This window comes from Tenrec ecaudatus, chromosome 10, assembly GCF_050624435.1.
Source record: "Tenrec ecaudatus isolate mTenEca1 chromosome 10, mTenEca1.hap1, whole genome shotgun sequence".
Lineage (NCBI taxonomy): Eukaryota > Metazoa > Chordata > Mammalia > Afrosoricida > Tenrecidae > Tenrec > Tenrec ecaudatus.
In genome coordinates, this window is record NC_134539.1 from 134,689,580 (window position 1) to 134,710,349 (window position 20,770).

Below are 20,770 nucleotides of genomic sequence, written 5' to 3' on the forward strand. Positions count from 1 at the left end.
CACTTAACCTACCAGGCAGCCCAAAGAACAAGCTCCTTCCCCCAGTTTAACCTTTTCACTTTGCAGAGCTCTCTCCCAGAGGTGGAGGTGCTTAGAAGCTGTCATCTCTGACTGGCCGCCCAGCCCCCAGCCTACAGTAGTACCCTGTGTGCTCTGCACACGGGATACATACAGCTTGCTGAGGACTGTGTTTGAAGAAGGAGGTTGAGGTTTTGCCTTTCCACAGGACTTTGGGGATTAGGGTTGGGGGAGAAACAAGGTGACCTCATTCCCTCATTCATTCTACAAATATTTATTGAGCACCTACTTTGTGCCAGGCACTCTCAGTGCTGAGGAGGGAGGGAGGGAGGTGAAGTGCTGTCTCCTTTCCATTTGAGTCAGGTGCGAGGTTCTACCCTGGCCTTGTTGGGCAAGCCTCTTGCAGTGAGCATTTGGGAAGGTGGAGGCTTGGGCTGCCCAGTGGTCCCCCCTAAGCTCTCCACTAAGGTGGGGCTCATTGGCTCTTGTCATCTGCAGGGTGGGGGTGGGTAGGCTGGGCTGGGCAGTGTGACCCCTGGGTCCAAGGACACGGAAAGGTCCTTGGAACTGTAGTGCTGGAACTTCCTGGTTTTGCAGTAACTGTGACCTTCTATGGGTAAGCCTTCAAACCACGGAGTCGATTCCATTCATAAAAACTCCCACTTAAAAAAAAACACACAAAAAACCAAAACTCCCACTTCACAACCTTGCACCAGGTGCTCCTGGGTCCTGCTCCATGAATCACGAGCCTCTTGTGAGTCAGGACTCCTACTGCTGATGTGGAATGAATCTCACAGTTCTTTTTGGTATGTTGTATCCGCAAACAAACAAACAAGCAAATAAATAACTTTTAGTTACACTGTCTCTTTAGTGTCGAGAGCCCCAGCCCTTCCTGACCCAGCCAATAGCCATTAAAAACTCCTACACAGGTTCAGAGAGGGTGTGTGCCTTTAAGCAGGTGGCCCACAGGGAGCTAGGCTGGTGACACCCCCTACCCCCATCCCAACAGGGGTGGGGCTGCTGTTGCCCCAGAGAAGGGAGAAACTGTAATCCTGGTCAGGCCGGAAGGGAGGAGAAGAGCCCCCACTCCAGGCCTGAGTCATTGGCCACCCGTCCCAGGCGGCCGGGTGCAGAGGGCCAGGAGCCAGGCTGCAGTCCAGCAGTGGCCTGAAGTGTGCTGCCCTGCCCCCAACCCCATCAGAGCCTCTTCAGGCCACCGACCCCTTAGTTCCAAAGGTGATTCTGGAAGGGTGAGGTTAGCCCAAGGGACAGGCGGGTTGCAGGCAGGACTTGCGACACTCTTAGCCTCCACGTTTCTTCTGCAGAGTGGCCTTCAGCTGCTCCCCAGAAGCTGAGGGGGGGCTGCTGGTTTCCTCGGGGGGGGGGGGCAGTTTGGATTCCTGTAAGCAGGGAAAGTGTGGACTGAGCAGGAAGTAGGACAGATTAGAATTGCACACCCAGAGGTGAACTTTGTTCCCCTGAAGCCACGGGTTTCAGGAAGGCTTTCTGCAATCTTACCTGCCTCTGGAAGGCAGGATTCTGGCTGTGGGGCGGGGCTGGCGAAGGGACAGAGGTATGGACTGATTTCCATGACTGTCTTCCACAGGCAGCCCTCATCTCTGAGGCAGGGTCGGGGTCTCTGTTGCATCCTGCATTCCTGGGCCTGGCGGCCCTGGGCTGTTGAATGATGTCACGCCTCCCTCTGCGCAGCTTCCTTGGAGGGGAGAGTGGCTGGTGCTGCCCGATCTCCTTTAACCCTGGGCCCTCTACCAGAGGGGAGGAGCCCCTGGAGGCAGTCACCTCTCTCTTCAGCAACCTCCACCCCGAGCCCCAGGGGGAGAGGGTGGCATTACTTAGTTGGGAAGACTGTGGTCAGTAGCTAGCTAGGAAGCGCCTAGGCTACGATTTCATTGTTCTCTGCTCTCCCTCAGCAAGGGGACAGGTGTCAGGACCCCCCCCCCCCCCAGCCTCCAAGGTGTCAGCTGCTAGCCTGGCCTGTATATGCTCCACCTCTTCCCAGAGGGCTGAGCTCCAGGGTAGAGACATGACCATTTGCTGGGGCCAGTGTCTGCCTGTCTGTCTGCCTTGGTTACCCCAAGTCCATCTGGAGGCGGCCTTGGGAGGTTCCCCTGTGGGAGGACGGCGCGTGTTCCTGGGCCAGTGTCTGAAAGTGGGCCATGGTCTGGATTCTGGAGAATGTTTTTCCTGGCCAGGCCCCTGTGGGGGTGGGGGGAGGCGGGGGCCCAGGCAGGGGCATGTGGGGCTATGCAGGCAGGCAGAGGCCAGCTGACTGGGCGGTGACAGAGCTGGGGCACTCTGCCAATGCCTCCTAGGCATGGGGGCAGGAGAGGGGCTGCCACCTGGGCAGGGGCTACTGGTTCCCTGTCTTAGGGAAGATTGTAGGTATTGGGTCTATGTGCCGGGAGGCATCTGGGAGTAGCTGGGAATGGGGACAGCCCTGGTAGGACAGGACTGGCTGGGGTGGGGGGCTGGAACGTTCTGGGGATCCTGCTTCCAGGCTGGCAACTGATCTTCCCCAAAGAGCTGTCCTACTGCCATCGTGTTCAGTCATCCGCCACAGGGACTCCTGTGGGTGTTCCTGGTGAGGAAAGGACCCTGTTAGGGGCGGTTACCCCCGGGACCCATCTCTAGTTCCAGTGGGTTAGCCCAATTTCTCAGCTTCCTTTTTTTTTTCCTAACAACACCCCCCCCCCCAAAAAAAAAGTGTTTCAGAAGCACCTCTTGGCTTGGGAAGCTCATTTTGAAAAGCACTGTCTGGGGGAATTCCTTGACAGATGGCCAAGAATCAGCCCTGCGGCTGGGCACCATCCGAAGTCTCCCTGGATCCTTGCCCGATTCCTGGCCGGGCGGGCTGTCTTTGGGGGGGAGGTCGGGGTGAGGGGTGGGGGGCAGTGGTCAGAAGTATCCCTTTCTGCATGGGAGGATAGGCAGGTTTGCTCAGCAGGCATCCTGGGCAGCTGACTTCACTGCCTGGCGCTGGGGCACCGGAGGAGGGTTTATATCACATTTACATCTGTTTGGGCAGCTTCTCTTCTCAGGGGTGGGCCCCTTCTGCCACTTTGGCTCCTGCCCTGGCTGACTACCCCGCCCCCTGCCCCCTCCCGTCCCCCCACCCCCACTGTCCACCGCCCTGAGGATGTGGGTGTTGCAGATCCCTGGACATTGCTGAGTCCTCCCCTCCCCCTCACTCTACAAAGCATAAGTTGCAACTGTGACTGAGCAGAGAGGTGCCCCATTGACACCTCAGAATACACACACACACAGTGGGATCCCCCACGGAGCCCCTGGGTCAGGGTCACCCCCTCTGTATCTAATACTGAGCATTTGTGTCCTGAGAGGGGACAGGCGATTTCCCACTCCATCCTCACCCTGTTCTCAGAAAGGATAGCCCCCTAACCCACTGCCACTGACTCTCTTAGCATTCACAGCGACCCCTAGAGGGTTTCCGAGGCTGCCGTTCTTATGGGAGCAGACAGCCTCATCTGATTCCCACCAAGCAGCTGGTGGGCTTGAACCTCTGGTGAGCAGATCAACACAGTTCTTCAGATATGGAAACAAACTGGCCCTGAGGTGTGGGGCGCTGTCCATGGTTACACAGGTAGATGGGGAGTTGGGGTGGAGCTTTCTCCACCCCAGTTTTGCGGGTGCTATCCAAGCAGAGCTCTTAATGCCTTCCGGGGTGCTGGGCAGTTAGGGGTTCTCCCACCTGGTGGCCCCCACAGGGGAGGAGAAGAAGGAAGGCAGGGCATGGTGTTGGTGTCAGAGCTGGGGTTGGTGGGAGGGGCTCGTGTGGGCTTGTGTCTAGGTTACTGTTGAAGCCAATTCACTGTGGTTCTGACCCCTCGCTGAGAATTTTCCACTCCACCTCAGATATACGGAATCAGAACGTACCTTTTGACAAGATCGCTTGTCTAATATATTCGGCATGAACGAGGTTCAAAGCCCTGGTGTGATATGAGGTCCTGGGTGGGAGCTGGCAGCGCCTGGGCTGCGGGGCTTGGGCGAGTGGGGGCTGGGCCTGGTCTCCTCTCAGCAGCCCCCCTCTCCCCGCCTGCCCTGTGGCCGGGGAGCTGCTGTCCCTGGTGTTCAGCAGCTGCTTCTTAGCAACCCTCCTGCAGCTTTGCATAAGCAATTAGGGCTCCCCGGCAGGCAGGAGGAGTGGTCTGGGGGAGGTGGAGCCAACCTTGGGGGGCTGCTTGCCACCACCATAATTGGTCTCTTCACCACTCACCCTTCACATCTGCCCCCTTTCCCTCTCCTGACAGCTCAAATGGCTGAGGGGTGGGGGGCGTGAACGGGGAGGGGAGTGTCCTCAGCTGCCTGACTATGACCTGAGATGCCCCCAGCCCACCCTGCCTAATTGGATGCTGGCCCCACAGCTGTGGGCCTGACCCCAGAATGGAGCCTTCCTAAGTAAGCATCCCTGGCTCGGACTTCGTGCCTGCGCCCCCTCCCCTGAAGTCCCATGGCTGACGACATTCTCCCTCTGCCTCTGTCCCCAGTTTTGGCATAAAGCATGCTTCCACTGCGAGACCTGCAAGATGACGCTCAACATGAAGAACTACAAAGGCTATGAGAAGAAGCCCTACTGCAATGCGTGAGTCCTGGCCGGGCCCCTCGGCCAGCGTTGAGCCCATCCGCCCTCCCCAGGGCTAGGTGACTTGTCCCCATTTTCCAGAGGAGGAAGCTGAGGCTAGGAGACAGGGAGGGGCTTCCCCAAGAAAAGCTCATTCAAGCGGCGTCTCTGGGCCGGAAAGGGAGCAAGTGCCCCCACCTCTGCTCTTTTCTGCCCAGTTATATTAGGGTTTGGGGGCTGTGTTTTTCCCCTTCCTGCCTGCCTCACACGAATGGTGGTCTCCTAGCCTCGCCTCTTCCTGACAGAGGGCTTAGGCACTTGACTTTGAGGCTCCCTCTTCTTCAGCAGATTCTCTGGGGCCCTGGATTCTCAGCAGCCCCTCCTGATGTTATTTCTTGAGAAAATAGGGGGCCGGGAAGAGTGCGGCATGGCTGGAGATGGGTCTCCCCCTGCCTCTTCTATCTGATGGAGCCGGAGTAGACTGCCCCTTGGGCACCGCAGCCTAACCACACCGGGCTACCTGGGGGTGGATGAAGCAGTGTCTCTCCCGTCGCCCCCTCCCTCAGAGTCCTTCCTCCCAGCTCCAGAGTGCCACACTTTCATGTGCCACACCTCATGCCTAGCCAAGTGCCAACTCAGTGCGGAGTTGGTGGCATGTGCAGCCTTAGAGAGAGAGCCACCCTGCTGGGTGAGGGCTCTGCCAACCATGGCGTCCAAAGGTCAAGCCACTTATCAGGAGATGGCAAGGTCTCTGAAGTCAGCCTCTGACTTTCAAAACATTCTCATAGACTCAGGGCATTCAAGCTCCTCTGGAAGGCCCCCTTCCCTTTTCCCAGTCCCTTCCTTCTCCTGGGGGCTTGAGTGTATGTCAGCCTTGGATTGCCTGATTACACCCCCAAGCCAGCAGTACCCCCTACCTGTGCCAGGTGCATGGGGAAAACAGATTGCTGATAAAATCTCAAGCCCAAGAAGCAACCACAAGGATGCTGTTCCTTCTGGAAAGCCTCCGCCCCTACCCCCACCCCAAAGAAGGTTGTCTTGGATGGAGAAAGGGTCACAGCTCTGTCCCAGCCCCTCCTTCCGCTGCCCCTTCTCCAGTTCTCCCCCCTTCCCCACCCCTCAAGGGAAATGGGACATTCTTCAAATTCTTCAGGGCTCACACCAGCCCTGCTGCCTCCCTTCCTTGGGGGTGGGGGGTGGGGTGGGGTTCTGAGAAGCTGGGGCCTTTAACCCCTGGAGTGCTGGATCACTTCAGGCTGGATTCTGGTAACTTCCAGCCCCTGTGGAAGAAGTCTGCCTGGGAGGCCGGCAGACTCGCCTGTAGCCTAGAATCTGTGAGCTCTGGGAGTTGGAGAAAGAGAAATCCGAGGCTTGTCCTTGTTTGAGCTGTAGTTTGTTAGCCTAGAGCCAAAGTGTCAGAGTCCAAGCTTACTTTTTCTACCTGCTTCTGCTTGCGGGGGTGGCACAGGGTGGACGACTCAGTATGAGAGGTCCCCAAATTGATTGTGTTGACCCCACGTGACACAGAGACCAGGACTTGGCGGTAATGAAGTGCCCCTTCCTGGGTGCTTTCTAATCTGCTGAGACAGAGGCACTCCAGCGCTCTCTGGCCCTCCAGCCCGCAATCAGGCTTATCCTTAGCCCTCCTTCCCGCCACACCACACTGCCAGGGGATCCAGAGCGCTGTTATCTGGGAAGGATCCAGCTTCCATACATAACCAGTAGTAGTAGCACCTGGCTCAGGGCATTGACACTCTCTCAGCCAGCATCTGCTGAGCAGGACTGTGCCAGTACTGAAGGGGGAGGGGAGGCGGGGAGACTGGGCTCCACCAGATGCCAACCAGGCCCTGCCTGAGCTTTCGGGGCCCCATCCGTGAGCTGGGAATAAAAGTTCTACACAGTAGCGCTGAGCCTCAGAACGTGGGGTCTTTGTTGGGCACCTGGGAGGTGCCAGGGACTAAATCGGGTGTTTACACTCATTCCTTCTCTCCCTCCCTCTGGCCTGAGGTCTCCGTGACATCCAGTTCACACCATAGGCTCCTCTCCAATGGGGACTTGAGTGAGTGAGTGATTGGGGGGTGGGGGAGAACGTATACAGAGGCGAGAGAAGGATGGATTTCTCTCCTGCAAAGTGACTGCAAGCAGCAACCAACTCTTTTCTCTCTCTTTTATGGGGCACACTTTGGTTTGGGGTGAGGCAGGGGAGAGGGCACAGGTTGGCGGTGGGCACCCCTGTGTGCGTGCACTGGGGTACACCCAGACACACACTCTAGAGCTGGGGAGGCCCGCCGACATCGGTTGTGTGTGTTTGCACGCTCCAGGCTGGCCACCCAGGCCTTGCTGTAGCAAGGTGGGGTGGTGGGGGGAGGGACACGCTGGCTTTTCCAGTGGAAGCAATGGAAGAACCACCGGTTCATCACATGCTTTCTGGGAGCTTCTGGATGGGTGGGGTGAGGCACCTCTGTTTATCAGAGAAATATTTACGCCCTCGCTTATTTTTTGTTTTGTAAATTGGATTCTCTGGAAGTGGGGCACATGGTCCACACACCACAGATCTGCTTCATTGTCTCCGCAGATGGTCTCTGACAGTATATAGATCAGAAAGGTACTCGCCTGCTCCTGGGAAGGCAGTGGCGTTGATTACCAGGGAACCAGGGAACCAGCTTTGGGATGTCAACTGGGTGGGCATGGATTATGAAGGAATTGGCTGGAGGCTGGGGACTTGTTACACTCTTTCCCGTGGGCGCTGACTGCAGACGTCTGGGGTATAGCTTTCACTTTCCCCAGCCTCTCTTCTTTCTTTTTTTTTCCCCCAAAGTGAGGGGCTAAGGAGGGTGGAGATGTTTGTGTTTCTAAGACTGGGGTCCTGCCCCTCCTTCTGGGCCTTAGTTGGGGGCTGGGTGGGGTCTGTGTTGGGCGGGTAGGATTGGCTTCTCACTTGTCCCTGGGTTCCAGGAAACTGTCTCATCCCCCTCTTTTCAGGGGGTGGGTCAGTGGGGTGGGGGTGGGGGGGTCCAAATCCAAGTCTGTGGTCTGGGGATTTCCTGCTTCCCCAGGATTCTCTGCTTCCGACCAGGGAAAATGAGATCAACTGTCTTACAGAGCTGGAGTGGGCTGGGAGAGGGGTGTGGTGTGTGGTGTGTGTTTGGGGGGTGGAAGCGCACTCAACTAGTACCCTGCGGTAGTAATGTTGGTTTCAACTCCCTGTGCTCCTAGGTCTTTCAGTGGCTGCTATTTGGGCCGCTGATCACCAGGCGTTTCTTCCAAGGCACCTCGGGATGGACTCGAAGCTTTCTCTTGGCAGCAGAGCTTCCTGTCTGTAGTCCCCAGGAGTCCTGGCAACCTCAAAGGGGCAGCCAGGTGACCCCTTGCAGCTTCCAGCCAGCCTTTAGCCATCCCTCCACATCTCCCCAGGCCCCACACTCAAGGGTGGCGGAGGTCGTAACATCCTCATTTTACAGACAAGGAAACTGAGGCAGGGAGGGTCAGCACCTTATCCAAATTGGCTTTTTCCTTATGTCTCGACTTAAGAAGCTGGGACAGGCTTTTTCCTTCTTTGTCATTTTGTCCTCAACTTCTGCAGGCTGGTAAGTTCTTCCTGAAGTCTAGCTTTGTTCTTTCTGGCTGCTCAGTCTTGTCTCTGGCCAAACAGTAGCTCCTTGTTGCTTCCAGTGCCCAGCCCCTGCCTCTTCAGCCCCTCAGGCCTGGGGGCTGGGGCTGAGAAGCTGGTTAGAAGGGGGCCATCTCCATTCCTTCCAGGGCCTGGGTGTGTAGGGCTTATTTGATCATTTCTTTCCTCCGCACCCCCCCACCCCCCCATTTTGGTTAAACCAAAGGCCCTTGTTGCTTTTATCGATGTATTTTTGTTCTTCCTTGAACAAAACGCTGTGGTTTTCCTGGGGGGGGGGGGATGTCCAAGGCAGCTGGAAGGGCTGGCTGCTGGGAGGAAGGGGGTGGGGCTCTGGAATGTAACTGGGACAGGACTGGGGAGTGGGGTTGGTGTATGGAAGCTTCTCACTATCCTCACCATCCTTCCAGTCCTGCCGGGATAAACCTGCTTAGAATACTTGCTTTGGAGAGGTGCCAAGTGGCCGTGGCTCCTGCCTGGGGTCTCTCATGCTGTCCAAACTTAGAAACAAACAGGTTTTGAAGGTCAGGGGGCTCGATCCCCAACCACCCCCCAGCACATCTTTCCTGAGAGCTCTGGGAGCCTGGGTGACGGGGGTGTCAGCCTGTGCCCTTAGCACAGGTGTAGGGGCACTGGGCAAAGTCTCTGCTCTCCACACACAAGTCCAGTTTCTTCATCTCTAAAACACCGCTCAGGTATCGCCTGCCTTCGCCAGCTCAGGGCCTCGTGGCAGGTGGCAGGGGACACAGTGTCCCACGAAGTTGCCTTGCGTGTTTGTAGTGTGGGCGGCCCAGGCTGCTTCCCAGGCAGGGGCGAATGGGGGAGGGCTTCAGCAAAGAGCCCACGGAGGGGACAAAACACAGCCACGCTCTGGACCAGGCAGGTGGTGAAATGCCCAGGCAGGTGGTGGGGCTGGGGTTCCAGTAGGGTCCTTCTTCCATCCCAGTGGCACCCCAGAGGGATGGGCTGGGGAGCTTTAGCCTGCGCACAGAGAGGGAAGGCGAGGGTGTGGCACTGGCAGCAGTTGCTTCTGGAAAGAGGTCAGATCCCTCAGAGCCCTCTTTGAAGCCAGTCATGGCAGTGGGGGGAGAGGGGCTGCACCATGTTCCTCTGCCTTCCCCTCTGAAAGCAGCCCGCTCCTGGGAGCCCCCAGCCTCTTCCCCCAAGATGCCCACAAGGATCCTCTCCTGGCCTTGTCTTGATGGCAGCCCTGCAGGAAGGACACCCGGCTGTCGGTGGCCCTCCCCCACTGCCATAGACCTCTCTGCCTGCTCTGGGCTTCTCTCCTTCCGAGAGCCCAGGCTGAGGTTGCCATGGGAACCTGAAGCGCAGTGAGCGGGCGAAGGGGAAGGCTGGGTACTCGCACCAGGGTTGGGGGCTGTGGGGAAGGGATCGGGCTGACCCACTAGGAGTAACCCCACTCGCAGGCACGTCCACTGCCCAGGGTTGGGGTTTGGGGGTGGGGGGAGGGGCTGTGGAGCTCCTCTTGTCTTCCATTTCATTAAATCGATGCCTGGATTAAGCCGACATCTAGGCTTGTGCTCACCCCAGTGGAGATTCCCACTAAGATCTGGAATGATGGTGGTTTTCTTAGCTGGTGGCTCCAAAGAGAGGACCAAAGGCCACCCACCCACCGCAGTCCCCACCCAGAGCAGTGGCATGCCTAGAGGAGGGGGGGGAGGGCCGGAGGGCAGAATTTACCGAGTGGCATTGTCAGAGGGGCTGATGCCAAAATGACTCAATCAATTTTTGTTCACTGTTTCTGTAGAAATTTGCCATGAAAACACACACACACAGAGATAGATAAATATCTGTAACAGCAAACACACAAAGCATTTCTGAATAGACCTTCGCAGCCAGACTGCTGTGCCCCTGTGCTTGGCCAGAGCCCTCACGATTCCGCGCTTGTCTTCTTGTGCTGACGTGGTTTCTGTGTGGCTGGTATTTTGATAGTCAATAATGTAATCAAATTGTCCTGCGTTTTGGCTACAGTCTTATGGTATTAGTCTTTGTGACACTCGAGAACTTTGAGGATGAAATAGTCGTTAGAAGAAAAGACGGGGCGGGGGGTGCTTCTGCGCAGTTACAATAAGGTCACTCCATGTAGAAAGAATCTGTACAGCGACGTGTTGCTCACTGCTCGTGATGACCCTGCATGACACTGCACAGCTGCCCAGGCGGGTTTCCCAGACTGGCACTCCTGACAGTGGTAGAAAGCCTCATCTTTCTCCCTTGGAGCGCCAGGTGGATTTGAACTGCTGACCTTGCTGTTAGCAGCCGAACACGTCACCCACTAGGCTACTAGTGCTCGTTAGTTAGTATTAATGTAGTTTAAGAAATATTATGCTTAAGCCATTTATGAGTGTCCCATTTTCTGTGAGTAGGATCACAAGCATTACTCAGGATTCTATGTTCTGATGCTGGGGGCGGGGGTGTGTGCAAAGGAGCTTGGTACCGGTCTCAGTGACGGTACTGCCCCAAGGCACTTGCTTCAAGTTGCAGCTTCCCTTGAGCTCCAGTTTAAGGACCCGGTGTGGTATGGAGTAGCCATGGTGACAGTGTGTTTCCAGTTGGCCTATTAACCCCAAGGTTGGGGGGTGTAGGCTCCTGTAAAGAGTTCACGGTCTTGGGAACCCACAGAGGCAGTTCCCTCTCGCTGTGAGTCAGAATCGACTCGATGGTTTGGTGCGGTGGCAGTGTGGCAGGTGCACATGGCTGGTGTGTGTGTGTGTCCTTGGTGCCAAGGGTCTGTCCATACAGCCACCCACCGTGCAGGGCCGCTGGCATATCCATTTCACCTTGTATCCTTGGAGGCAGGCTGAGAAGAGCGCAGGTCGCATCACCTGGGCCCAGGATGGCAAGACTAGCGGCAGGGGAGCCAGAGGTGCTGAGGTCATTCAGTAGGTCACAGTCAAAGCCCCTTCCACGCCCCACACCCCCCTCCCTCAGTCCAAATCCCAAGGCTTGCCCCCCTCCCCCGCAGGGGGCGCAGGTAACTGGACTCCCACAGATGTCTGCTTGCTCAGCCTGCCTCTGCCCCTCCCCGCCACATACTGAGCAGCAGGTCTTCACAGGCAGACTGCCCTGAAGGTTCCCGTCAACCCCCCCCCCCACTTCAGGACCTGCCCCCCTGTTTCTGCTACACGGGTTTCTGCTAACATCTGCTCTCCTCATGGTCACCATCATTGCCTGTGGCCCAGGCTGCCTTCCACCTGGCTTTGAAGCAGGGGCAGGGCCCTAGCTGAAGCCCTTCTAGAACAGCGGTTCTCAACCTGTGGAGTGGGGCTCGAACAACCCTTTCACAGGGGTTCCCTGATTCCTATCAGTAGCAAAATGACAGTGATGAAGTAGCAATGAGAATAGTTTTCTGGTTGGGGGAGTCACCACCACATGAGGAACTGTGTGAAAGGGTCGCAGCATGAGGAAGGTTGAGAACCACTCTTCTCCAACCTTGGGACCAACTGGTTCTGCTAGAGAGCTCCCTCCAATCCTATGTGCCGTTCTCTTCCGGGTCCCCAACAACAGCCAATCCTCCGTTCCTGGAGGGCCTCTGGAATTTTGAATGGAGCTGAGCCAAACCTGGGACCAGGACCCCCAGCCTCAGCCTGCAATCTTCCCCCATGCCCACCCAACCAGCCTCGGGTGCCTGCCTTCGCCTTCTCCTTCTCCCTCTGCTTGGGGCTGCGATCCTGGGCAAACTCTGGGCGGACCCGGAGGGCAGGGACCCTGGTGAGATGGTGGGGGCTGGCGGAGAAGGGCACCAACTAGAATCGTCCGGGCCCAGCTTGGTGAGACTAACCAGAGGGGAAGTAGATTTGCCGAAGCCACCTAGCTAGTCAGTGTCAGCCACCTGCTAGCCAGCCCTGCCCCCCTCGGTTCAGTTCTCCACATCCAGCCTGTTCCTCCATAAGCGGTGGTCCACAGGGAAGTTGGGGCTGGCAGGTAGCTCAGCTCTGTGTTGCTGGTGTGTGGAGACGTGCCAGGTTTGGCTCAGGGCGCAGAGGCAGGTGGGTAAGGCCTATCCAACCAGCAGCTAGGGACTGCCTTGAAGGAGGCCAACTGTATCTTACTGGGGGCAGCTGGGGGGCCGGCGGAGTGGGCAGGTGGTCACAGCTGTGGTGGGCTGTGGCCATTCCAAACTGGACATGGACATACTTGCGCTCCTGCTTGGAGAACGCTCCCACATGGTTCATATAGGAACCTCAGCGACTCAGGGCTGCCTCTGCTGTAGCTGGTTTGCTGGGGGACCTGGCTTCTGGCTTCAACCGCTGATCGGCCCTTCATTGATTCAGCAGCTCTTTGTGAGCTCCAGGTACCAGTGTGAGGCTGAATCAGTGATCCCAGGAGGCCCCAGCTCCCCTCTCAGAGAAGTAGTGGAGAGAAGACAGTGACCGCCATGCTAGCTGAGGCAAAGCGGGACGCGTGTGGGTGTGGAGGCCTTGGGGCCAGCGCGCTCTTCACTGCTTCTCTGGGATCTGAAGAAGAGGAACCGGAAGGCCCCAGAGCTCCCCACGCAGACTGGACTCTGCACCACCCCGGCTTCTCTTCCCTGCACACTAGTCTTTTGGAGGACAGGACCCGGGTCTGTCCTGGGCCTGAGCCGTGGAGAGTGCTGGACTCCAGAGCGTCTGGCTGCAGATGTGGATCATTACCACTTCTTGGCCATGTGTCCCAGCCACTGTGTTAAAGCTCTGACCGCCTCAGTTTTCCCACCTGTCGAAGGGGAGCAGTGGCAGTCCTCGCCACCCCGGGTGGCTGCAAGAAGTGAGTGTACACGTTGAGCGGCTAATGACAAGATCAGCGGTTCGAGCCAGCCAGCGGCTCCACGGCCCAAGATGAGGCCATCCGCTCCTGTAAAGATGGTAGTCTCAGGAACTCAAGGGGCCAGTCCTGCTCTGTCCTGTCGGTCACTGGGAGTTGGAATCGACTCGGTGCAGCGGTCTTGGTGTTGGGAAAGGCATGTCAGGGCTTCCGTAGCATGGGATGAGCGTTGGCTGTGTTATCTGTCGCTGTGGTGAAACACCCACCTTGTGCTGAGATGGATCTTGCCAATCATTTGCTCTTCCTGTCTTCTCTTCTCCGTCCCTCTTGTTCTCTGCTGGCTTGGCCTCCATTTCTGGCCCTAGCGGAGAGGTTTGCCCGCTCCTCTGCCAGTCTTCAGCCCAACCCGGCCAGACCTTCCTGGGTGGTTCGGCCCCTGCTTCCTCCCTAACTGTGGACCCTGTGGCATGTCAGGGTTTATCCCAGAACAAGGGTCGTTGGGAACCCTCAGAGAGCGACCCCCGACAGCCTCCCTGCCCTTGACTGGAGAAGCCCTTGCTGCTAGAGCCGGTGGGGTGAGCCCCGGCCTGTGAGGAAGGCCAGTGATCCTCGCTGGTGCCCCAGAGTGACTCCCCCTGCACCCCCTGGTTTTTCTCTCCTGCAGACACTACCCCAAGCAGTCCTTCACCATGGTGGCCGACACCCCGGAAAACCTCCGTCTCAAGCAGCAGAGCGAGCTCCAGAGTCAGGTGAGGGCGCCGGGGGCGGGGCAGGCGGGCGGTGCTGTTGTAACCCCCTGATTTGGCAAGGGCTTCTTCCCCTGTGGCTGCTTGCTTTGTGCTGAAATCCCTGGCCCTGGCTCCCTGCCCCCACAGGCTGCTTGACCTGAGCATGGAGCTGGGGCAGCTAAGGCTCCCCCTTGGGTTTGGGGGGTGTGGACATGTCTAGGCTTCTCTGATGTTTTCTGAGCATTGACACGGACTCCCCCAACAAAGCTTGTCTCCTTCAGAAAGCGGCTGCTCTCCCCCGTCTTCCCTCCAACACAGGACGCACAGGCTTGGTGTTTAGACCAGAGAACCCCATGTCTTAGTCCCATGTCAGCCTGTGGTGACACAGCTGCTATCAGCCTGACCTTGAGGCCACCTCTCTGGGTCCCCATCTCCTGAAGGCCCCAAACAGGGAGCATGCACTCAGCCGGGATAGGCCTGGACATACCTTCTCTTTAGGTTTGGAAAGAAAGGGGTGCCCTTAGTCCCTTTGCCCAGACCACGAAACTGAGGCTCTGAGCCCTTAGCAGGCCTGCTCAGAGGATCCGGGTGGCAGTAGAGGAATCAGTGAGGGAAAGCTGACGGGCGGAGAGCTTACTGCTCTGCACAAATCAGCTGTGTAAGCCTCACCACAGCCTCCTGCAGTGGGCATGTCACTCACCGACCACCACCATCCCCTTTCAGGTGAGGACACCTGCAGGTGGCAGAGCTGGCCTTGAAGGCAGGTTTGTCTCATTTGGAGGCTCCAGTTCTCTGGAGTTTTCTGCCCTGGCCCCGAAGGAGAAGTGCCTCTGTCAGTGACCCATGGGGATGACACCCTTATGCAGTGCTCCCCATTCCTGTGTGTGTTTTTCCCTTGACCTGACTCCCAGGTAGGTCAGAGACCTGTGGGCCCCATCCTACAGATGGGGACCTGAGGCCCAGCAAGGCCGGGTGCTGCCCAGTGAACTGCCCTGTGACATGGCTCAGGATTTGGGCTCTGGTCTTTTCCCCATCGTGTGGTGAGCTGGTGCTGGCTCAGCACCCCCACCTCCTCCTGTGTCCCACTGGTGGAGAGGAAGTGGGAGCCGCCGCGTCCTCTGCTGTGGCAGCTTGCATCTGCTAGCCCCAGAGCCCACCACTGCTGTGGTGTGAAAGCAGCAATTATGGGGGGGAGGGGGGTGCAGGCCTCTGAGGAGGGCTGGGTGGCCCAGCTGGCAGGGAACTGGGCCAGAGGCAGCTGGGCCCCAGCCTGGTCTGCACAGCGATGGCTGGGGCCCTGTCCCTCTGCCCGCCCGTGTGTGTGGGAGAAGCGGAGGTGTTCCCAGGGCAGGTGGACCAGAGAGCACCATGGGGCAGCCTGTACTCACCCAACAGCTTGAGGTGGACAGTCCAGGATTCCAAGTGGTGGGAGTCAGGGCGGAGGGACCTGGGAGAAGAGATCGGGGAGGAGGCAGTGGTGGGTATTTGGAAGGGCAGTGGCCCAGGAGTGTGGCGTTCACAAGGGCAGAAGCAAGGGCCACACGCCCTCCAGCCAGGCCGGCGGCGGTTGGCAGCTCCATTCTCTGCCTGTGAGTCCTACTGAAGTCCGTTCCCTTTCACTGTGGGGACCCCATCCCTGGGGCCAGGGCCTGCTGGGGAAGCACCTTCTACTGGCTCCCTGCCCAACAGGAAGAGCAAGGAGTGGGCAGACAGGGTGTGCCTTTGCAGGGACCTCCTCTGCTCTGCAGGGGCCTGCCTGCTGCCCACGTCTAGGGCTCCCAGTTCCAGTCCCTCGGGGTACCTTGGGGGAGCAGTGGGGGGAGGAACTCTGGATTAGGTGCACAAGGAGGGCCAGGCCCGATGTCCTCACAGCAGTCTACTGACAGAGGGACTCTGAACCCCCCCACTGTGCAGGTGGGGACACATGTCCCGAGCCCCTTGCAGGTGGACTTCAAGCCCTGTTTTATTCTCAAGGACTCTGCAGTCTGTCTGCTGCCCCATCCTGCCCCGTGCAGTAGCATCACCAGCAGCTGGGTGGGGAGGCCGCTAGAGTGCAGATTCCCAGGCCCCGCCGGTAGGTAGAGCTTCTGGTTGGCAGCCCTGCACACAACCCGGGAGAATTGGCACTGTGCTTTGACAGGCCCCCCTGGTGGGTCTGGTGTCTTCCAGTCCCCAGGCAGCCCTGGAGACAGACTTCCATCAGGGCTAGTGTGTGGAGAGGGGGCTGGTGGGAGGAGACAGACTCCCCAGGCTCTCCCAGTCTGTTCTGAGAGGCTTGAGCCGGCTGAGTTAGGGCTGTACACTCAGGGTGTGGCCTTCATGCCCAAAGATTTGCACCTTAGAGGGCAGGTGGCCAGTTAGGGGGGTTGACGGGTGAGCCGAGGGTGGAAGGGGAAGGGCCGTGGGCTCACTGGGCAGTCTGGCTTGGCTTCGGTTCCAGCTCCTGTCGGCCGTGGGATTAGGGTTAGTTCCCGACATCCCCACCCCCGCCCACCCCAAGGTATCACTCATCTCCTTCCTGGGTCCTTTTCCTGGTAGACATGGCCTGGCGTGACTCAGCCCTAGGCTCTTTCAACCTTTACTTGTTTGCCAGTCTCTCCAAAGTGGTACTTTGTGTCTGGAGCACCTGGCGCTTCCCCTGCAGAGGAAGTACCCAGAGCTGGCTCTCGGGGTGCCCTGCCCAAGCCTGGCTGGGGCAGGGGAACTGGCCTTCCTCGTCCTCACCCTAAGCACCACACAGGCCAGGCAGCTGCTTTGGGCTGGACTCAGTTGTGGGTATCTCTGTGGCTCCCCGTGAGCCCAGAGAGAACTGTGGGGAGCGTGTCTCTTTCATTTTGTTCCCCTATCTTGTTTTAGTTTGGGGGGGGGTGCTTACAGAGACACTGAACTTTTCCTTCCAATGGCTTGTACACCCTGTGTTCCACGGTGTTCGCTGCGGGCCCTCTGTGCAGCTGCACTCCCCCGACTTCCTCCCCGGGGGCCTCGTTTCCACTCGGCTTTCTTTCCTGCCCTTTCTTGCCTTCTGAGCTTTGTGGCCCTTTGGGCCTCTGAGGAGTGCCGTCCTCCCTGGTGTCCCTACTGCCACTGTCTACTTATTGCAGAGGTAGGCCTATCTGCTGTTTGGCTGGAAGCTGGTCCCGCTTACAGGGACCTCTAAGGGCCATGGTCTCAAGGGTTCCACCAGTCTCTGACCAGCCAGAAAAGTGGGGTCCTTGTTCTGAGTTTGAATTTTGTTCTACTCCCCACCCTCCCTCTTGGCGAAGGCCCTCCCATAGGGTCACTGTGAGTCGGAATTGACTCCTTGACAGTGAGTTTGGGTTTTGGTTTGCTCTCTGTGACCCTGGTCCGAGTGGTCGGTAGTGGGAGCTGGGCACCATCTAGTTCTTCTTGGTCTCATTGCAGTGGAGGTTGTGGTTTGCATGGCCCACTGGTCCTTCGGACTGACTGCTTCTTTGAGCCTTTGGTGGTTTTGACTGTCCTCATCTTCAGAGGGTTGCCCCTGAGGGGGTGTGCGCCCGCCCCCTGACCTAGAGATGGGGAAAGCACCACAACTCACCCTCCGCGCATTGGACCCTCTCTTCTCTTTCGCCCTTGTGACCTGCAGGGGACATCACACACCCTTTTAAGAGTGGAGCCCGCTGGCCTATGGTGTGGTCACAGATCTGTCACCACTAGCTGTGTGGCCTTGGGGAAGCCATCGAACCTCCCTGAGCCCCGTCTTACGGATGGGGCTCCTATGGCCTCTCGAAAGGTTGAGTATTTGGAAGGTGAATCCCTGGCAGAGACTCGGTCCTACAATAAAGACTCTGATTACGCTCCTGAGAAGGAGAGAAAATGGGGCCCGTCTGACTCTTGTCTCCAGCACTCTTCCACATCGGGGTGTCCGCAGAGGGGTGTGCCGGATCAAAACGGGCTTCTCTTCCGTTGGAAGGGTCCTTTCCATCGTCTGTGGTCCCAGCACCTGGCAGCCTCTGGTCAGGAGACATGGTTCCTGTCATCTTGGGCGTCATCCATGTGTCCGAAGCCACCACCATTCCTGTGATGCTGGCCCAGCACCACCGTTCTCAAGACTCCGGGATACATAACATCTGTATGTGCTGAATGACTTACGCTGCCTTGTTTGCGTAGAGATTACCTGCCGCCATGGATTCCTTCATCCTTCATTCCACTGCTTGTGTGGGGAGGCTTTCTGCTCCCCTGAAGGGTTACAGCCTGGGAAACCCACACTGGCAGTTCGACTCTGCCCTGGAGGGTCGCTGTGAGTCAGAATCAGTTCCATGGCCGTGAGTGGGAGATGTCTGTTTTCTGTTTGTGCGCACGCACGTGTGTGTGTGTGTGTGTGTGCTGGGTTAAGTGGGGAGCAGGCAGATCTAGGGAGGGTCACTTATTAAGTAAGCCAAATGAGACCAGTAGAGTGATTCATTTCATGGACAGGGGCTGCTTGATGTGGGCAGGGGACAGGGAGTCCCAGGCATCTGTCTTGGCCCTGGCTTTAACTGGTCACGTGAGCTGGGCCAGGTCCAGTCACCTCTACAGGGTTCCACCCTGCCTGACTAGCTGTCCTGGCAATGACAGCGTGGGTGATGAGGGAGGGAGCCCTGCCTGGGCGTGGGAGGGTACTGGGCGGGTACCGGACATCTTTCTCTCTGCACTCCTGCCAGTGCCAGCAGGATGCTGGAGAACTGTCTACTTCTGATTCTCCGTAGTCCCACACTCCAGAGCTGAGAGGTCTTCAGAGGTGATTAGCCAGCCCCTCTGGGGACCCAGAGAGGGCCAGTGACTTGCCCAGGGACGCACAACAAAGTGGTGCCGCCCAGGCCTTCCCCAGCCCCACCCTCTGGGTCAAGAGAGAAGCTCAGTATCCTTCCCTAGCCCGGAGGGGAGGCACTTCCTGAGCCTGGGAACCGACTGATGTCATTGCGGTGTTGCCATGGTGATTGTTCCTGGATTAGGGGCCTGACCCTCTGAGCCTGGGAAGTAAGGAAGGAGGGGCGGGGACTGACGGTTGGCCCAGCAATTTAGTGTTGACCGAGCACTTTCTCACTCCTCCTCAGGGCAGCCTTACTGCCGCCCCCTCCACCCCAATGCCCCCCATTGCACACCCCATGGTATGCATGCGAGCTGCACTTAACATCTGCTCCTGCCTCGGAAAGACTGGTGTTGTGATGCCCATTTTACTGATGTAAAAACGGAGGCTGAAGTGTTTAGAGTACTAGCTCAAGATTATTCAGCAGATGGGAGACACAGCCTGTGTGTCAGCCCCACACTTGATGACAGGGAGGCTCCTGTGACAGGTTAGGGACCTGAAGCCAGAGGCCTTGGATTCTGCAGGACTTCTGTGTCAGGAGGCCTGGCCGCCCCGTGTTGGGCTGCTAACCAGAAGGCCAGCAGTTTGAAGCCACCAGCCTTGGAAACCCACAGAGGCAGGTCTGCCCATCCTGTAGGGTTACTGTGAATTGGCATCAACTCTTTGGCAGAGTTTGGTTTTTGGTTTGGGCATCTGGAACACCATTTTCTTGACTCTGGTTCCTTCCCTTCCCTGAGGAACCCCAACCACCCCTACACACATGTACACACACCTCCCTCAGCTAAGTGTCCAAGGCTTCCAGGATGGGCAGTGCCAGGCAGGGTCTCAGTGCTGTCTGCCTGGTCTCTGTGTCCAGAGCACATTTGGGTCTTTCAGACGGCCTCTCTACCCTATCCCCGCCCCGCCCCAAGAACCCGCAGATGGGCAGCTGGAGCCCTGACGGGGCTGTGCAGGGGCCTGGCAGGTGGGGTTAGGATGCAGCTCAGCGCAGGGGCTGGTTGACTCCTTGCCCGGGGGCCATCTGCGCCCCTCATCCTGGAAGGTCCCATGGGCCTGGGCCTGTGTCCTGGGCTGACCTGCCTTCCAGGATGGCGCATCCCTGCAGAGGAAGTCCAGGCAGCTGGTGGGGCTGGGACAGCTGGCCGCAGAAGTGGACAGTGGTATTTGGAAGCCAAAGAACACAGCGCTCCTGTCTTACGGGCGTCTGTTCCTCACACCCCGGGAGGAAAAGCTGCTCATGGAGGAAAAGCTGCTCATCCCATTGGTATCAGGGAAGTCCTTTCTGATGTCAGCCTGAAGCCCCTCTAGGACTTGGCTTTTCCGTGAAATTCTCAGAAGAGGCGTTCAAGTGCTCCAGTGCTGTCTGTCCCCCCACAGCCATCCTCCCCTTCTGTGGTGGTGGCTTCTGAAAGCCAGCCCGGCAGGCCCCAGGAAGCCTCTGGGCTTCGAAGGCTCATTAATGGAGCCTTCCTTTGGAGGCCTCAGCCCTGCCCTCTGGAGACCTCCGTGGTCCCGTGGCACAGCCTTCCCTCAGCTGGCCTCTGAAAAGGTCCCACCCAGCCTGGGAGCTCGGCACAGAGCCCCTCCTGGGCTGTCAGGCAGAGTGAGTTGGTGGTTCAGGGCCAGAGTCAGGACCAGCCTGGCGGGGTTGTGCTTCTCAGCATTTGCGGCTCAGCTCTGATCTCGGTGCGCGGACTGGGCCTCCTGTGAGATGGGGCTGAGTATATAGACCGAGTTGGGTGAGGTAGCTCATGCGCATGGCGCCAGCTGTTTGTTTGCTTCCTTCAGTTTGGCCCCCAACTCCTGGGGGTGCCCAGGAGCAATGGAAAGAAGCAATACCTGGTGGCTTTCGTTGGTGGCTAATTTGTGGAAATAGCTATGCAGGTCTTTCTTCCTCGTCCACCTGAGTCTGAACGCTCTGCTGCAACTCAGTCAGCCTTACATTGGCAGCCTGCAAGCCTCCACCGCTGGGCGTGAGCTACGTTCACTGGTCGGACTCGAGCCCCGATTTCCTGCGCGGAAGGACCACTGAGCCACCGCTGCCCTATTCCTAGTCTCAGCTATGGCTGCTGGCCGGATGCCTCGCGTGGGGGCGCATTTCTGCGGAGGGCATTTCTGGGTGGGAGTTTGCACCTGGCTCCCAGCCCCCATCCCCTGGCTGCTTGCTGCCCCGGAGCTGGCCGTGTGCTCCCCTGGCCTGACCCGGCCCTCTCCCCTCTCTCCGGGGCGCT

The 20,770-nt window shown here is 58.1% G+C and overlaps 1 protein-coding gene across 1 annotated transcript in view; it reads left to right on the top strand.

Moving 5' to 3' along the window:
* The window catches only part of LASP1 (LIM and SH3 protein 1), a 38,175-nt gene that overhangs the window by 2,365 nt on the left and 15,040 nt on the right, over nt 1–20,770 (top strand). The window contains exons 2-3 of the mRNA XM_075561747.1: nt 4,542–4,636; nt 13,669–13,753. Of these exons, the coding sequence (XP_075417862.1) occupies nt 4,542–4,636; nt 13,669–13,753 (180 nt within the window). The remainder of the gene's footprint in view (nt 1–4,541; nt 4,637–13,668; nt 13,754–20,770) is intronic.